Source organism: Lithobates pipiens, unplaced genomic scaffold (genome assembly GCF_037356315.1).
Source record: "Lithobates pipiens isolate NorthernLeopardFrog02 unplaced genomic scaffold, aLitPip1_a1.2 Scaffold_19, whole genome shotgun sequence".
NCBI lineage: Eukaryota > Metazoa > Chordata > Amphibia > Anura > Ranidae > Lithobates > Lithobates pipiens.
In genome coordinates, this window is record NW_027507764.1 from 80,721,405 (window position 1) to 80,733,845 (window position 12,441).

Below are 12,441 nucleotides of genomic sequence, written 5' to 3' on the forward strand. Positions count from 1 at the left end.
GAAGCAGCACAAGAGAGTAGGAGCCAGCATTTAAAGTTGTAAGCTGCAAGTTCTATTGGTAAAAATGAACAAATAGTTTACCAGGCAATGTTTATTTTATAAAAAAATTAAACATTGCAAATAAATACCTAATGCAATTCTCACCATAGATAGGCAGGTTTGTACCTATATTACATTCATAGATTTATAGGCCATCATGAGCCACTTGAGAGTGGGATGAGAGTGGGATGATTTCACGGTGTGCCAACGCACAGAATGTTTTTTTTTTTTATTTTTTTTTTTTTTTTTTATATATAAGCCACCCAACGCTGTTCTCCCGGCAGATGTTTTTACTTTACACAAATTAATAAAAAACATGCATGGCTTAAAATCATGTGGAGTTTTCTGGAGAGCTCAGAAATCCTCTACTGAAAGACAGACGTCCCATGGAATGTGTCAGACAATTCTTTTTTTTTTTTTTTTTTTATGAATTAGCGAACGCCTAAACTGAAGCAGATGTGCTTCCTAACGTAACGCCTTCGTATGACGGATTACGGGGCAACAACTAAAATTAAAAAAACTGAACGCTTGGGTGGATTATAACATGTAGTGTCACCATTATAAACACAGATTATTCAAAGTTTTCAACCTGGGCTCATTCTGTTAAAGAAAACATATACCGGTTTTCCGTCAACTGAATTCTATTTTGAATGTCTATAATAGCATTGTGTTGGCTTCAGATGATACTCACCATATTTTCAGTTGTTAAGGACGATAAAGTCATTATAAATTGCGGGTGGCAAATTTCAGAGGTCCATTCAATTCCATGTGATCATTTGTTCAATTGAATTAAGCTAATGAAAAGCTTCCGAAAAATGCCCCATGTATTGTCAGCAATAGGCAGAATTTTTCATTTTAAAGCTATAAAGGGCTCTTAAAATAGTTTTTGGTAACTTTGTTGTTGACCAGTTTATAAACTTATTTTTATAGATTTATATTTTGTATCCTTATCTCAGTAATCAAATTTTTTTTATTTATTTTTTTCAGATTACTGAGTCTCTAATTACATTTTTTTGCAGGTCATACTTGCGTTTTCTAATAGGCTTGCCAATTCACCTGTGACTTTTGTTCTAAACATAAAACCCATACAGGATGGGGTAGGTTGTATCCTGACAGTTGAGACTCCTCCGCTGTCAGAATACACTGATCAGTGCTGCAGCAGATTGGCTGCATGTACTGAATGAATGAAAATTTTCCAACATTCCCGATTGACAGAAGCCGATTATTAGATCATCTTCTATTGAGCAGGAACAGCCATAAATTGATCATACAGTAATTAGTCGGGGCCCTGCTGAACTGGCTGATTTTTGATCCATCTATGGCAAGCCTAATGCCGCGTACACATGACCGGACTTTTCATCAGCAAAGGTCAGACGGAACGAATCCGTCAGACAATTCGATCGTGTGTGGGCTTCATCGGACCTTTGCTGTCCAAAAATGGATGGACTTTAGAAATAGAACATGTTTCAAATTTTTCCGCAGGAACTCTGCCGGACCCAGTTTCTATTGAGAAATACATTCGTGTGTATGCAAGTCCGACGGACAAAAAACAGTGCTAGAGTAGCTATTGGCTACTGGCTATGAACCTCCTTATTTTAGTCCGGTCGTACGTCATCATGTTTGAATCCGTCAAACTTTGGTGTGATTGTGTGTGGCCAAGTCCATTCATTCAGAAAGTCTGTAGGAACTCCGCCGAAAGTCCGTCGGGAAGACCATTGGACCTAGTCCGTCGAAAAGTCCGGTTGTGTGTACTTGGCATAACAGGAGATCATTGGTTTTCAGGCTATTCACAGCATAGCAATATGCAGTGCTGCAGACACTATTGTGCTGCCTGGTGTCTGCACACGGTAAATTTGAAAAATTGCAGAATGTCATACATACCTAGCTAAAAATACATTTTAAAATATGTAAATTGTTATATTTTTGTCCTGAACATAATGATATAAAGAAACATGCACAAACATCATATGCCCACTATAAGAATACCGACAGGTTCTGTTCAAAGGGATAAAAAAAAAAAAACGCCCGTGTGAGAGACCCTACAGTGTGTGTTCAAGGCTGTGCACCAGCATGGCTGCCCAATTGGAAGCAGCCGCTGTGTCCCAATTGACATGAATATGACTGCCTGCACGGGGATGCATGGAACACCAGCATAGCATGGTCAATGTGTAATGATATAAAGTGGGAAGTATGTGTATTAATAAATATAGCTGCCTACAGGTACATACAAACTATGTTTAGAAATAGGGGATTTAAAACATCAACACACATTGATAATAATACTTCTACTTCTATTAAGCTGATCACTTCCATATGTATCTAAAACATTACAAAGATTATAAATTTCCCTTTAAGTAACTCAGTGGAGTGGCTTTTCTTAGCATCTCAGAGGTCAGGTCGTAGCTTTGTCATTTAGATCTGTCTGTAGGGTATTCATTCCTCTGTCCAGCAGCTGCAGATTTATTGATATGGATTCTAATTTCAACCTAAATTATTCATTTTAAGAAAACAGTTTGTGTATATCTGTGCTCTCCCATATATGTTTTGGTGCTTCCAATATTAAATGGCTGTCCTGGCTGATTCTTACCTTATAAATCACAGAGGATTAACAGTAAGATCAGACAGCAAAAAAACCTTGGTAAATCTTATAGGAAACCTGTCATTAACCACTTCAGCCCCGGAAGATTCGGCTGCTGAATGACCGGGCCATTTTTTTGCGATTCGGCACTGTTTCCGTTTAACTGACAATTGCGCAGTTGTACGACATTACACTCAAACAAACAAAATTGACGTCCTTTTTTTCTCAACAAATATAACTTTCTTTTGGTGGTATTTGATTGCCTCTGCGGTTTTTATTTTTTGCACTATAAACAAAAAAAGTGACAATTTTGAAAAAAAAACATGATGGGGGTTATTTACTAAAGGAAAATCCACTTTGCACTGCAAGTGCACTTGGAAGTAAAGTCGCTGTAGATCCGAGGGGGACTTGCGAGGAAAATAAAAAACAGCATTTTAGCTTGTACATGATTGGATGATAAAATCAACAGAGCTTCCCGTCATTTCAGATCTACCCCTTAGATTTAGAGCGACTGCACTTCCAAGTGCACTTGCAGTGCAAAGTGGATTTTACTTTCGTAAATAACCCCCAATATTTTGTACTTTTTGCTATAATAAATATCCCCATTTTTTTTCTCAGTTTAGGCCGATATGTATTCTTCTACATATTTTAGGTAAATAAAATCACAACAAGCATATATTGATTGGTTTGCGCATAAGTTATAGCGTCTACAAAATAAAGGATAGATTTATAGCATTTTTTTAAGTCTTTTTATTGTTTTTCAAACAGAGAACAAACACTCAAACATACATTGGTCTTGTACGGTGTCAATGTGATCTTTGCAGGAATCACGCTATCACCTTATCATATGTCAACATCAGCCATGAAATACATATTATGATAGTGGTTATAGTGGCACAGTTCACTGGGTCACGAAGTGGTGCTATGCACAGTTGTACATGGTATGGTAACATATCATAGATTCATCGTGTCCACTTGGCACCTGCTTGGGAGCTATTTCATGATCGGGCTCTACTGAGAGGTCTCCGAAGCAGTGGAGGGATCTGCCAGCCATTTAGACCAAACTTTGTTGTATTTGTTTGGACAGCCTCTGTTGTCATATGTGTCTTTATACAGAGGTAAGCTGTTGTTGATTAATTGTTTCCACAGGGAAAGAGGAGGGGGGGTTTGTTTGCGCCAACTAAGGGCTATGGCTTTATGGGCATAGAACAGGATCAATCCCACCAGTGTGCGGCCCGCCACAGTAGGAATTAGTTGTTCTATCAGGCCTAGTAAGCAGATTGACATTGACGGTTGTAGTGGCACAGAGGTGATTTGTGTGATAAAGTCTAATATCTACCTCCAGTAGCCGACAATTGCTGGACAGGTCCAGAAGATGTGGGTGAAGTCCCCAGGAGTCCCACCACATCTCCAACATCCGGGAGGGGAGTCGGGATTGGGGAATCTTAAATTGGATCAGGCGATCTCTCAGAGAGACCAGGGAGTTAAATGGGAAATCCCATATGTCATCCCAGTCATCATTGTCAAAATCGGGGATGTCTTGAGACCATTTAGATCTTAGCTTTTCCAGAGTCGGGAGGGAGGTGATAATCAGATGTGAATATAGTTGAGAAGTGAGTTTTTCCGCACAATCTGACCTAAGAAGGTCTTCCAGTGAAGATTGGACTAGCCGGGGAGAGGAGTTGGAGAATTGGAGTACGAAGGCATGGGAGAGTTGTTGGAATCGGGAAAAAATAGGACTGTGGTATGTTTACAATCAGAGCTCAGTTTGGAGGGGGGGGGACTAGGGATTGATTGGAGACAATCTGTGTCACCGCTTTTATTTAAAATTTGGTCCAGGCATGGGGCTCGGGCAGTTTATAGATGTGCTCCAGGGTTGGGTTTAGCCAAAGGGGGGCATTGGGTGAGATTACCTGTTGTGGGTATCTTTCAATTTTGAGACCAGCCCCCCATGCACTCAGGGTTGTGCACATGGAGGGTGTCAGTGGATAGGGGGCTCAAGGGCCACTAAAGACCAAAAATTTGAGTGCCTCTAGGGATCCCAGCACTGCCGCCTCGACCTGGGTGGCTGGGTTGGAAACGTCCGGATTTAGCCACCAAGCTGCCGTTACAAGTTGGGCGGCTAGATAGTACTTGCATAGGTCCAGACACACCAAGCCACCTTGGGAGGTCGGGCGTATCAGCGTGGTCCAGCTGTATCTGGGGGATTGGGACCCCCATATGAAAGAGGTGAGGAGGTGTAGACATATGAAAAAAGATTTAGGAATCCACTGTGGGGAGTGGCGAAATAAGTATGTGAATTTGGGGAGTATTTTCATTTTAAACAAATTTATGCGTCCCAGCAGTGAAAGAGGTAATGATTCCCACGCCTTCAGCCGCTGCCTGATCTCCTGAACTACCAGGGCCAAATTCAGGGGTAGGTAGTCAGAAGCCCACCTGGAGACCACCACCCCTAGGTATTTAAAATTTTCGACCCACTGTAGGGGGATGTTAGTGGGATCTGTGTCACGGGCCGCAGGGTCTATGGGGAACAGGAGAGATTTTGTCCAGTTAACTCTGAGGCCCATAACAGAGAAAAAGGAGTTGAGGACCTGGAGGGCTCCCTCGAGTGATGGACCCGCATCATTGAGGAAGAGTAGGAGGTCATCTGCGTACAGGGCGACCCTCTCCTCCAGCCAGCCAATACGCAGCCCCTTAATGTGGGGAGAGGTGCGAAGGTCCTCCGTGAGTGGCTCCATCGCAATGGCAAATAAGGCTGGAGAGAGAGGGCAGCCCTGCCGCGTGCCCCTGGACAGATAGAAGGACTGTGACAGTCCCCCCCCCAGCTTAATGGCCGAGGTGGGGTCACGATAAAGGACCTTCATCCATTCAATGGAGATCAGGGGGAAACCCATCCTGCGGAGGACCTCCCAGAGAAAAGGCCACTCGACCATGTCAAAGGCCTTTTTAATATCCAGGGAGGCCACTACCCTAGATCCCTCATTGAGATGTTGCACATCTAAGTTGGTGAACAGGTGCCTCAAATTTACGTCTGTCGCTCTAGTGGCCATGAAACCAGTCTGATCAGTCTCAATAATATATGGTAGTATGGGCTGTAGTCTCATGGTTAGTAATTTGGTGAGGATCTTGAAGTCTGTATTAAGTAGTACAATGGACACTTTAAAGGTGTACTCTCCACACCTTCTGCACCTTGAAAACGGTCGAGGGTTGGCGATCAGGCCGTCACACTTCCCGCATAACATGCCAAGGCCCTCGATATCTCCAGCGGTATATAGTATGAACCGCCCCTGCGGCAGCAGGCGAATGCCCGTGTCTGTGAGCACGGTACCGGGCATCTGCATACCCGTGGAACCCCTTCCAGTAGGCATCCTGGGTCCTGACAGATTGCACACCCGGAGCATGGTACATTCTCAAAGAAAGAATCTTTTCTCCAACACTCTGAGAGAAAAATCAACTGGTCTCTTCTCCTTCCGCAACACACTCTCACGCGGTGCCTCGTGCAGGAAAAGAACAACTCAGACTCCTCCCACTGGAATGCTTGGGCTGCGTAACTTTGCAGGCTTTTTCGGCAAGGGCTCCTCCCACGCTTACGCACCTCAGTAAAAGTCAGAGTAAAGATGGCGCTGATGGCGCAGTTAAAAAAAACACAACCATCTGTCCTATGCTTTACCACGTGTACAGTTCTTTGCAGGGTAACGGTAAATCCCGGACTGCGAGCCCCCACATGTAGCACTAATCCCAGAAGGAGCTGCTGGTTAGTTTTGGGCTTACCGTTACCTCCTGTTTTCCGCGTTGCATGTCTAGGGGTTCCCGTTGTAGATGGCCCAGTAACTTAGAGACTGACAACAGATCCACTGAATGGATTTTATTTGCAAAAAACATAGACAATGAAACAGTCTCTTGAATTAAAAATAACTTCTCCTGCTCCTGACGACCGCAGTGATACAACATATGTGTATGTTAGTTGTTGTTTGCACCCGTAGTACAGCCCAAAAACAATAGTGTGCATTTTGTTTTGTTTTTTATCCTACCTAAAACACACCGACACTGATACTAATTTAAAAAAAATTATCTTGTCCAAAAAAAATACTCTCGCTTTGTGCTGGGAGCAGTGTGCCCCCCACGGGAGATACGCAAATGTGTGCCCCCCACGGAAAAAGGCCCAGTCCGGTGGGACCGCATATGTTTGTTAGGTCAGCGTAAAGGGGTTAATTGCCATAAATCTCCTCGGTACAGAGAATTGTATATCTGTAAACATCCTAATTTTTTTCAGCAAAGGAAAGGGCAAAGTGAAGAAGGAGGAAGAGAAGATGAAAGAGGAAGATGAGGTACCCCAGGTCATTGCTCCACCAGATCCCAATCCTGAGACACTGCAGTGGTTCCCACCATGTGACCAGGAATTAAATGACTATATCTCAGAGGCTTCCAGAACAATCCTTCCTCTTCCACACATCCGAGAGCAAGTGGTAGCTCTGGCACAGTAAGTACATGTTTGTTTAGACCAAACCACCAAATATGGCTAAGGGGGAGATTTATTAAAACTGGAGAGTGCTAAATCTTTTCCAGCTCTGCATAGAAACCAATCAGCTTCCAGGTTTTATTGTCAAAATGTAATTGAACGAGCTGAAGTTAGATGCTGATTGGCTACCATGCACAGCTGCATAGTATTCTGGGGTCTACAGTTTTAGTAAATCTCCCCCTATATGTTCTTATTTAACGCTGCACTCAAGGAACAAAAACTTCAATTCAAATATATTCCTCTACAGCCACAAAAGATATAAATCCACTTTCTATGCGCCAAATGTATTTGCAAACCAATATATTACCTTGTAAAAGTAGCAGTGACCTCTCACTGCAGTTTATACATCCTGTGCAGAGAACAGAGCTGTGGGAGGGGCCCAATAGACTCCACCCACTACAGGCTGCCTGCAGAAAACTACAGGAGGGGCAGAGAGAAGAACAGTCACCCTGCACAGGAAGAGAGAGCAGCAGTGACCGATCTTTTTTTTTTTACAGGAAAGTACAGCTCTGAAGCCAAGATTCACACTAGATTACTGCACAAATCCCAAAGAAATACACAATACAGTGGAGGTTGGTGGGTTTTTTTTGGGGGGGGGGGTGGGCAAACAACCACCCCTCCCCTGGCGGCACCTCAACCCACCACCCCAACCCCCCGCTTGCTGTCTGCTGGTCGGTTCCGCAGTTACCCCATCTAGGCAGAGGGCAGCAGGCATCGGGCATCAGAAAGCAGTAGAGTGGCAAGATTCTGGCCAAAATGAGAATAACAATTTTTTTGCTTAGAAAAAAAGATCACTATTCTCGCGACATAAGATATTTCACAGTTTTTTTCATTAAACTCGTTTATTCCAAAAAATTGCATTTGAAAGACTGCTGCGCAAATATAGTGTGACATAAAATATTGCAACAACCACTATTTTATTCTCTAGGGTGTCAACAAAAAAAAAAAAAAATTATAATATATATATATATAAAATTATTTTAACTTGAAACCAACAAATGTTTAACCACTTTCAGACCGGACCATTTTGCTGGTCAATGACCAGAGGTCTTTTTACAATTTGGCACTGCGCTGCTTTAACTGGTAATTGCGCGGTCATGCAATGTTGTACCCAAACAAAATTTGCGTCCTTTTTTTCCCACAAATAGAGCTTTCTTTTAAAGGTATTTAGGGATAGGGGAAAACACTGCGCTAAAATCAAATATACATAAAAAGCACAGCAGCCAACTGCGCTAAGATCAAATATACGTGAAAAAGTACAGCAGCCAACACTCAAACAAACAAAGTTCAACAAACAGAAATAAAAAATAGTGTAGCGCTTCTAAGGTGAAAAATATGTTGAAGGAATGCTCCTATAACAAAGAACATATAGATGTGTAAATAAACAAAATAAAGTCCAAAGAAATGGATGTAGGCTTCCGTGGAAGGACCGGCACAATGGTAGTCAGACCGTATCACAATACGAGGCAAATCTCATTAAACGGACATGTCCATGTACGACAGCTTGTCTGGAAACATTGGGAAAGAATAGATGGATACTTCTTACCAGATCTGTTGGACTCACACAGTCATATGACGGTTGAGTCAATAAGGCTTGGGGTCACAATCTGGGACCGAGGAGTGGATCAAAGTGGGTTCATCAGCCTGGTGGAGAGACTTCAAAAGACCGTATATCCAAATGATGAATCTCACCGATGGAACTTCGGAATGGTTAAGAAATCCAACTCAGGTATAGCTCACTGCACTCCGATACTCCAAATACCCCAAATGGAAGATATTTAAAGGGTTTAGACCAAAAAAGAAAAAAGAAAGAAAAAGCTCCACATGGTGCGGGTCAGGCGATAAAAAATAGTAATTTATTAAAAGTCAAAAGAGTAACAAATGACTTAGTGATCACAAAGCAATAAGGTAAAATTTAAAGTAAAAGCAATGTGGGGTGCCAACAACTAGCCCGACGCGTTTCGACACATATGTCTTCAACAGGGGCATGTTGGGACCCACCACATTGCTAACAAATATATAGGGTGTCTAAAACAAATCCGCCTACAAAGGGGCGGGGGCTCCGCCTACAGGGGGGCGGAGGCTGTTGTCTCAGACAACCCATAAACAAATAAAATGAACAGTCTGATCAAATAAGGATAAACATGTTCAAACATAGTGACTACATACGGATATCATCCGAAGTATAACCCTCTTACTAATGAAAACAGTTACATTAGGTTTGATGACGGTAAACACTTAGTAAACAGTCATAATCATAAATGGATCACATATGTTAATCTAGACCTCCTAAGATCTCCAAGAGGGGCCAGTAGACAAATAAAGTCTATGCATGACTGCATCCAACACTGATGTGGTAAAAACAGCCATGCATTGTCATTACTGTATAAAGTATAGGAAATCATCACCTGGAAAGACTTGTTCCCATATGTGTTATGTCTCCATAGATCCTAGCAGGCAGGGATGGTGATGTCTAATGGCGATCCGTCCTTATACTGGTTAGCTATATGTTACTCGTTTACTGGCGATGTGCAGCTAAAGGAAGTATCTGTGTCGTCATGGTAACTGTTGACACATAATATCCTATAGCACGAGAGTCCAATCAGGTGATCGGGGAACAGGGTCACGTGTAATGGGGCTGGGTAACCTCCACCAATCACCGAATGAATACATCACATGGCCAAACATGGGGGGGGCTAGGAGGGCCATACGTCAAGAGGATAGGAGGTGCTCGTGTGGGCGTAGAATGTAGTAGAGGGGAGGAACGTCCGAATTTGGCGCCAATTTGCCGCACAGTGTACGTCACCCGCCATAGGGCGTGGTGAGCGGCATCACGGCCAATCGGAACTGCCGAAAGCATGGCGATGCTGCGCATGCGTGTTAACGCAAAACGCAGTCACGTCACGTCATGCGCCTCAGAAGCCTCGTCGTACCCGGAACAAAAAAGGGGAAGGCGTGGTCACGTCGCGTCGTACCGAACGACGGGTGGCAACGCGACCTAAGCAACCACAACGCGTCCCCCTAGGTACAAATCAAAGCGTTCGGAGGAAAGAACAAAAACCCGAAAAGAGAAAAGGGGAGGGGAAACTTAACAAGCCTGTAGGCTGGTGCAATAGGAATGTCAGCAATAAGAATAAATGAATAAAATAAATAAATCGAATATTCTATACGTTCTAATTGCATGTTACTAGCAGAAAGGACCATGAGACTCCTAAGGCTTGGAAAATATATATGGGTACATTTACCAAATAACATATATCTCAGGTCATATAATTCAAAGAAGTTACCATATGGTCACACATGTCTAAATTAGAAATTAGAACATGGGACAGAGATTGGGGAAAAAAAGGGTGAACAATGTTAAAAATATGAAAAAAGATAACGTGCAGAAATGGCAACTCACAAACAATATGAGGTGTATGCCGTAAACATGGAAAGTACATAATTAATATGTGGACAAAAAGATGTATCAGGAATGATAATAATGAACTTGATTAAAGTGAAAGGTGATTGTGAAGATCTGAAGTGAAAATTAAGCCTGATTAATAAAACTATTGATGTCCCAATCTGTGTTCATGCCAAAGGGGGAGTAGCACCTCAATTCATAGATCCAAAAAGTCTCGAGGCGCGACACCCCCCGTAGGCACGAATCTCCCCTCCAGCTCGGGACAAATTTGTCAATAATTTGAAAACGTGTACCCTTGGGATCCCTATTGTGTTTTTCGAGATAGTGTCTCGGGACTGTGTGCTTGTCACAGCCTTTTTTGATTTTACTGAGGTGTTCGTTAACTCTGATTGAGAAGTTGCGAATAGTGCGGCCAACATATTGTTGGTTGCATGGACAGGTGATCAAATAAACAATGTACCTGGTGGTACAAGTGGTAAAGTGTTTCATCATGTACCTACGTGAAGTGACTGTAGATGTAAAGGAATCGCTTTTTCCCTTGCCTAACATGTTGTGTATGCAGACGTTGCATTTTCTGCATGGAAAATATCCCTTACTCTGAGGGAAAAATTGTATGGATTTAGGGATATCTATTACGTTGGGGGAGATATCATTCTGTATCGACCGGGCTCCCCTATAGATAATTCCAGCTTTCTCAGGAATGGTTCCACCTAAGATTTTATCACCCGACAACACCTTCCAGTGCCTGTTAATGATTCTCTTTATCTCAGTGTGTTGTGTAGAGAAAGTGGTGAAGAAAGACCATTTAAATTTATCATTGGTTCTTGATTTAACTTTTTTCTGGATAAGGGAAGCCCTATCAGTATGTAGGGCTGTTTGGATGTCAGCATCAAGGGCGCATGGATCATAGCCCTTGTCTAAGAACCTCTTGCGAATGATATAGGATTGAGAGATGAAGTCACTGGTACTCGTGCAGTTCCGCCTAAGCCTCAGAAATTGACCCCGTGGAATGGATCCGAGCCATTGACGGTGGTGGCAACTATCGACGGGAATATATCCGTTACGGTCCGTTGGCTTAAAAAAGGTTCTCAGGACTAGGCGTTTCTGCACGACTGTGACTTCTAGGTCCAGGAAATGAATGTTAGTTGTGCTAGCCTCAAAAGTCAACTGTATACCACGATCATTGGTATTAAGGGTTGCCATGAAGTCATCCAGGGATGGCCGGCTGCCCCTCCACAAGAGGAGGATGTCGTCTATATACCTAGCCCACAATACCAGTTCCGGCCTGTCAAGGGCATAGACGACATCCTCCTCCCACTGGGCCATGAACAGATTGGCCAAGCTGGGTGCGTATTTTGCCCCCATGGCAACCCCTCTGGTCTGGGTATAAAAGGTGCCCTGAAACCAAAAATAATTGTGGGACATGGCAAATTCCAACAATTGCATAAGGAAATTTCTATGTATCACAGGGAGTGTAGAGTCTCTAGACAGAAATAGTTCAACAGCTCCTAGACCTAGGTCCTGTGGAATAGAAGTATACAACGCAGACACATCTGCTGTGACTAGAATAAGATCATGATTTGATTTGTACCTAGGGGGACGCGTTGTGGTTGCTTAGGTCGCGTTGCCACCCGTCGTTCGGTACGACGCGACGTGACCACGCCTTCCCCTTTTTTGTTCCGGGTACGACGAGGCTTCTGAGGCGCATGACGTGACGTGACTGCGTTTTGCGTTAACACGCATGCGCAGCATCGCCATGCTTTCGGCAGTTCCGATTGGCCGTGATGCCGCTCACCACGCCCTATGGCGGGTGACGTACACTGTGCGGCAAATTGGCGCCAAATTCGGACGTTCCTCCCCTCTACTACATTCTACGCCCACACGAGCACCTCCTATCCT

At 43.3% G+C, this 12,441-nt stretch overlaps 1 protein-coding gene across 2 annotated transcripts in view; it reads left to right on the forward strand.

Annotated features, from left to right (window-relative positions):
• ARMC3 (armadillo repeat containing 3) overlaps window positions 1-12,441 on the forward strand; it is a 128,478-nt gene that overhangs the window by 104,809 nt on the left and 11,228 nt on the right. For both annotated transcript variants that reach the window (XM_077490960.1, XM_077490961.1), the window contains one exon: window positions 6,891-7,097. In XM_077490960.1, the coding sequence (XP_077347086.1) occupies window positions 6,891-7,097 (207 nt within the window). The remainder of the gene's footprint in view (window positions 1-6,890; window positions 7,098-12,441) is intronic.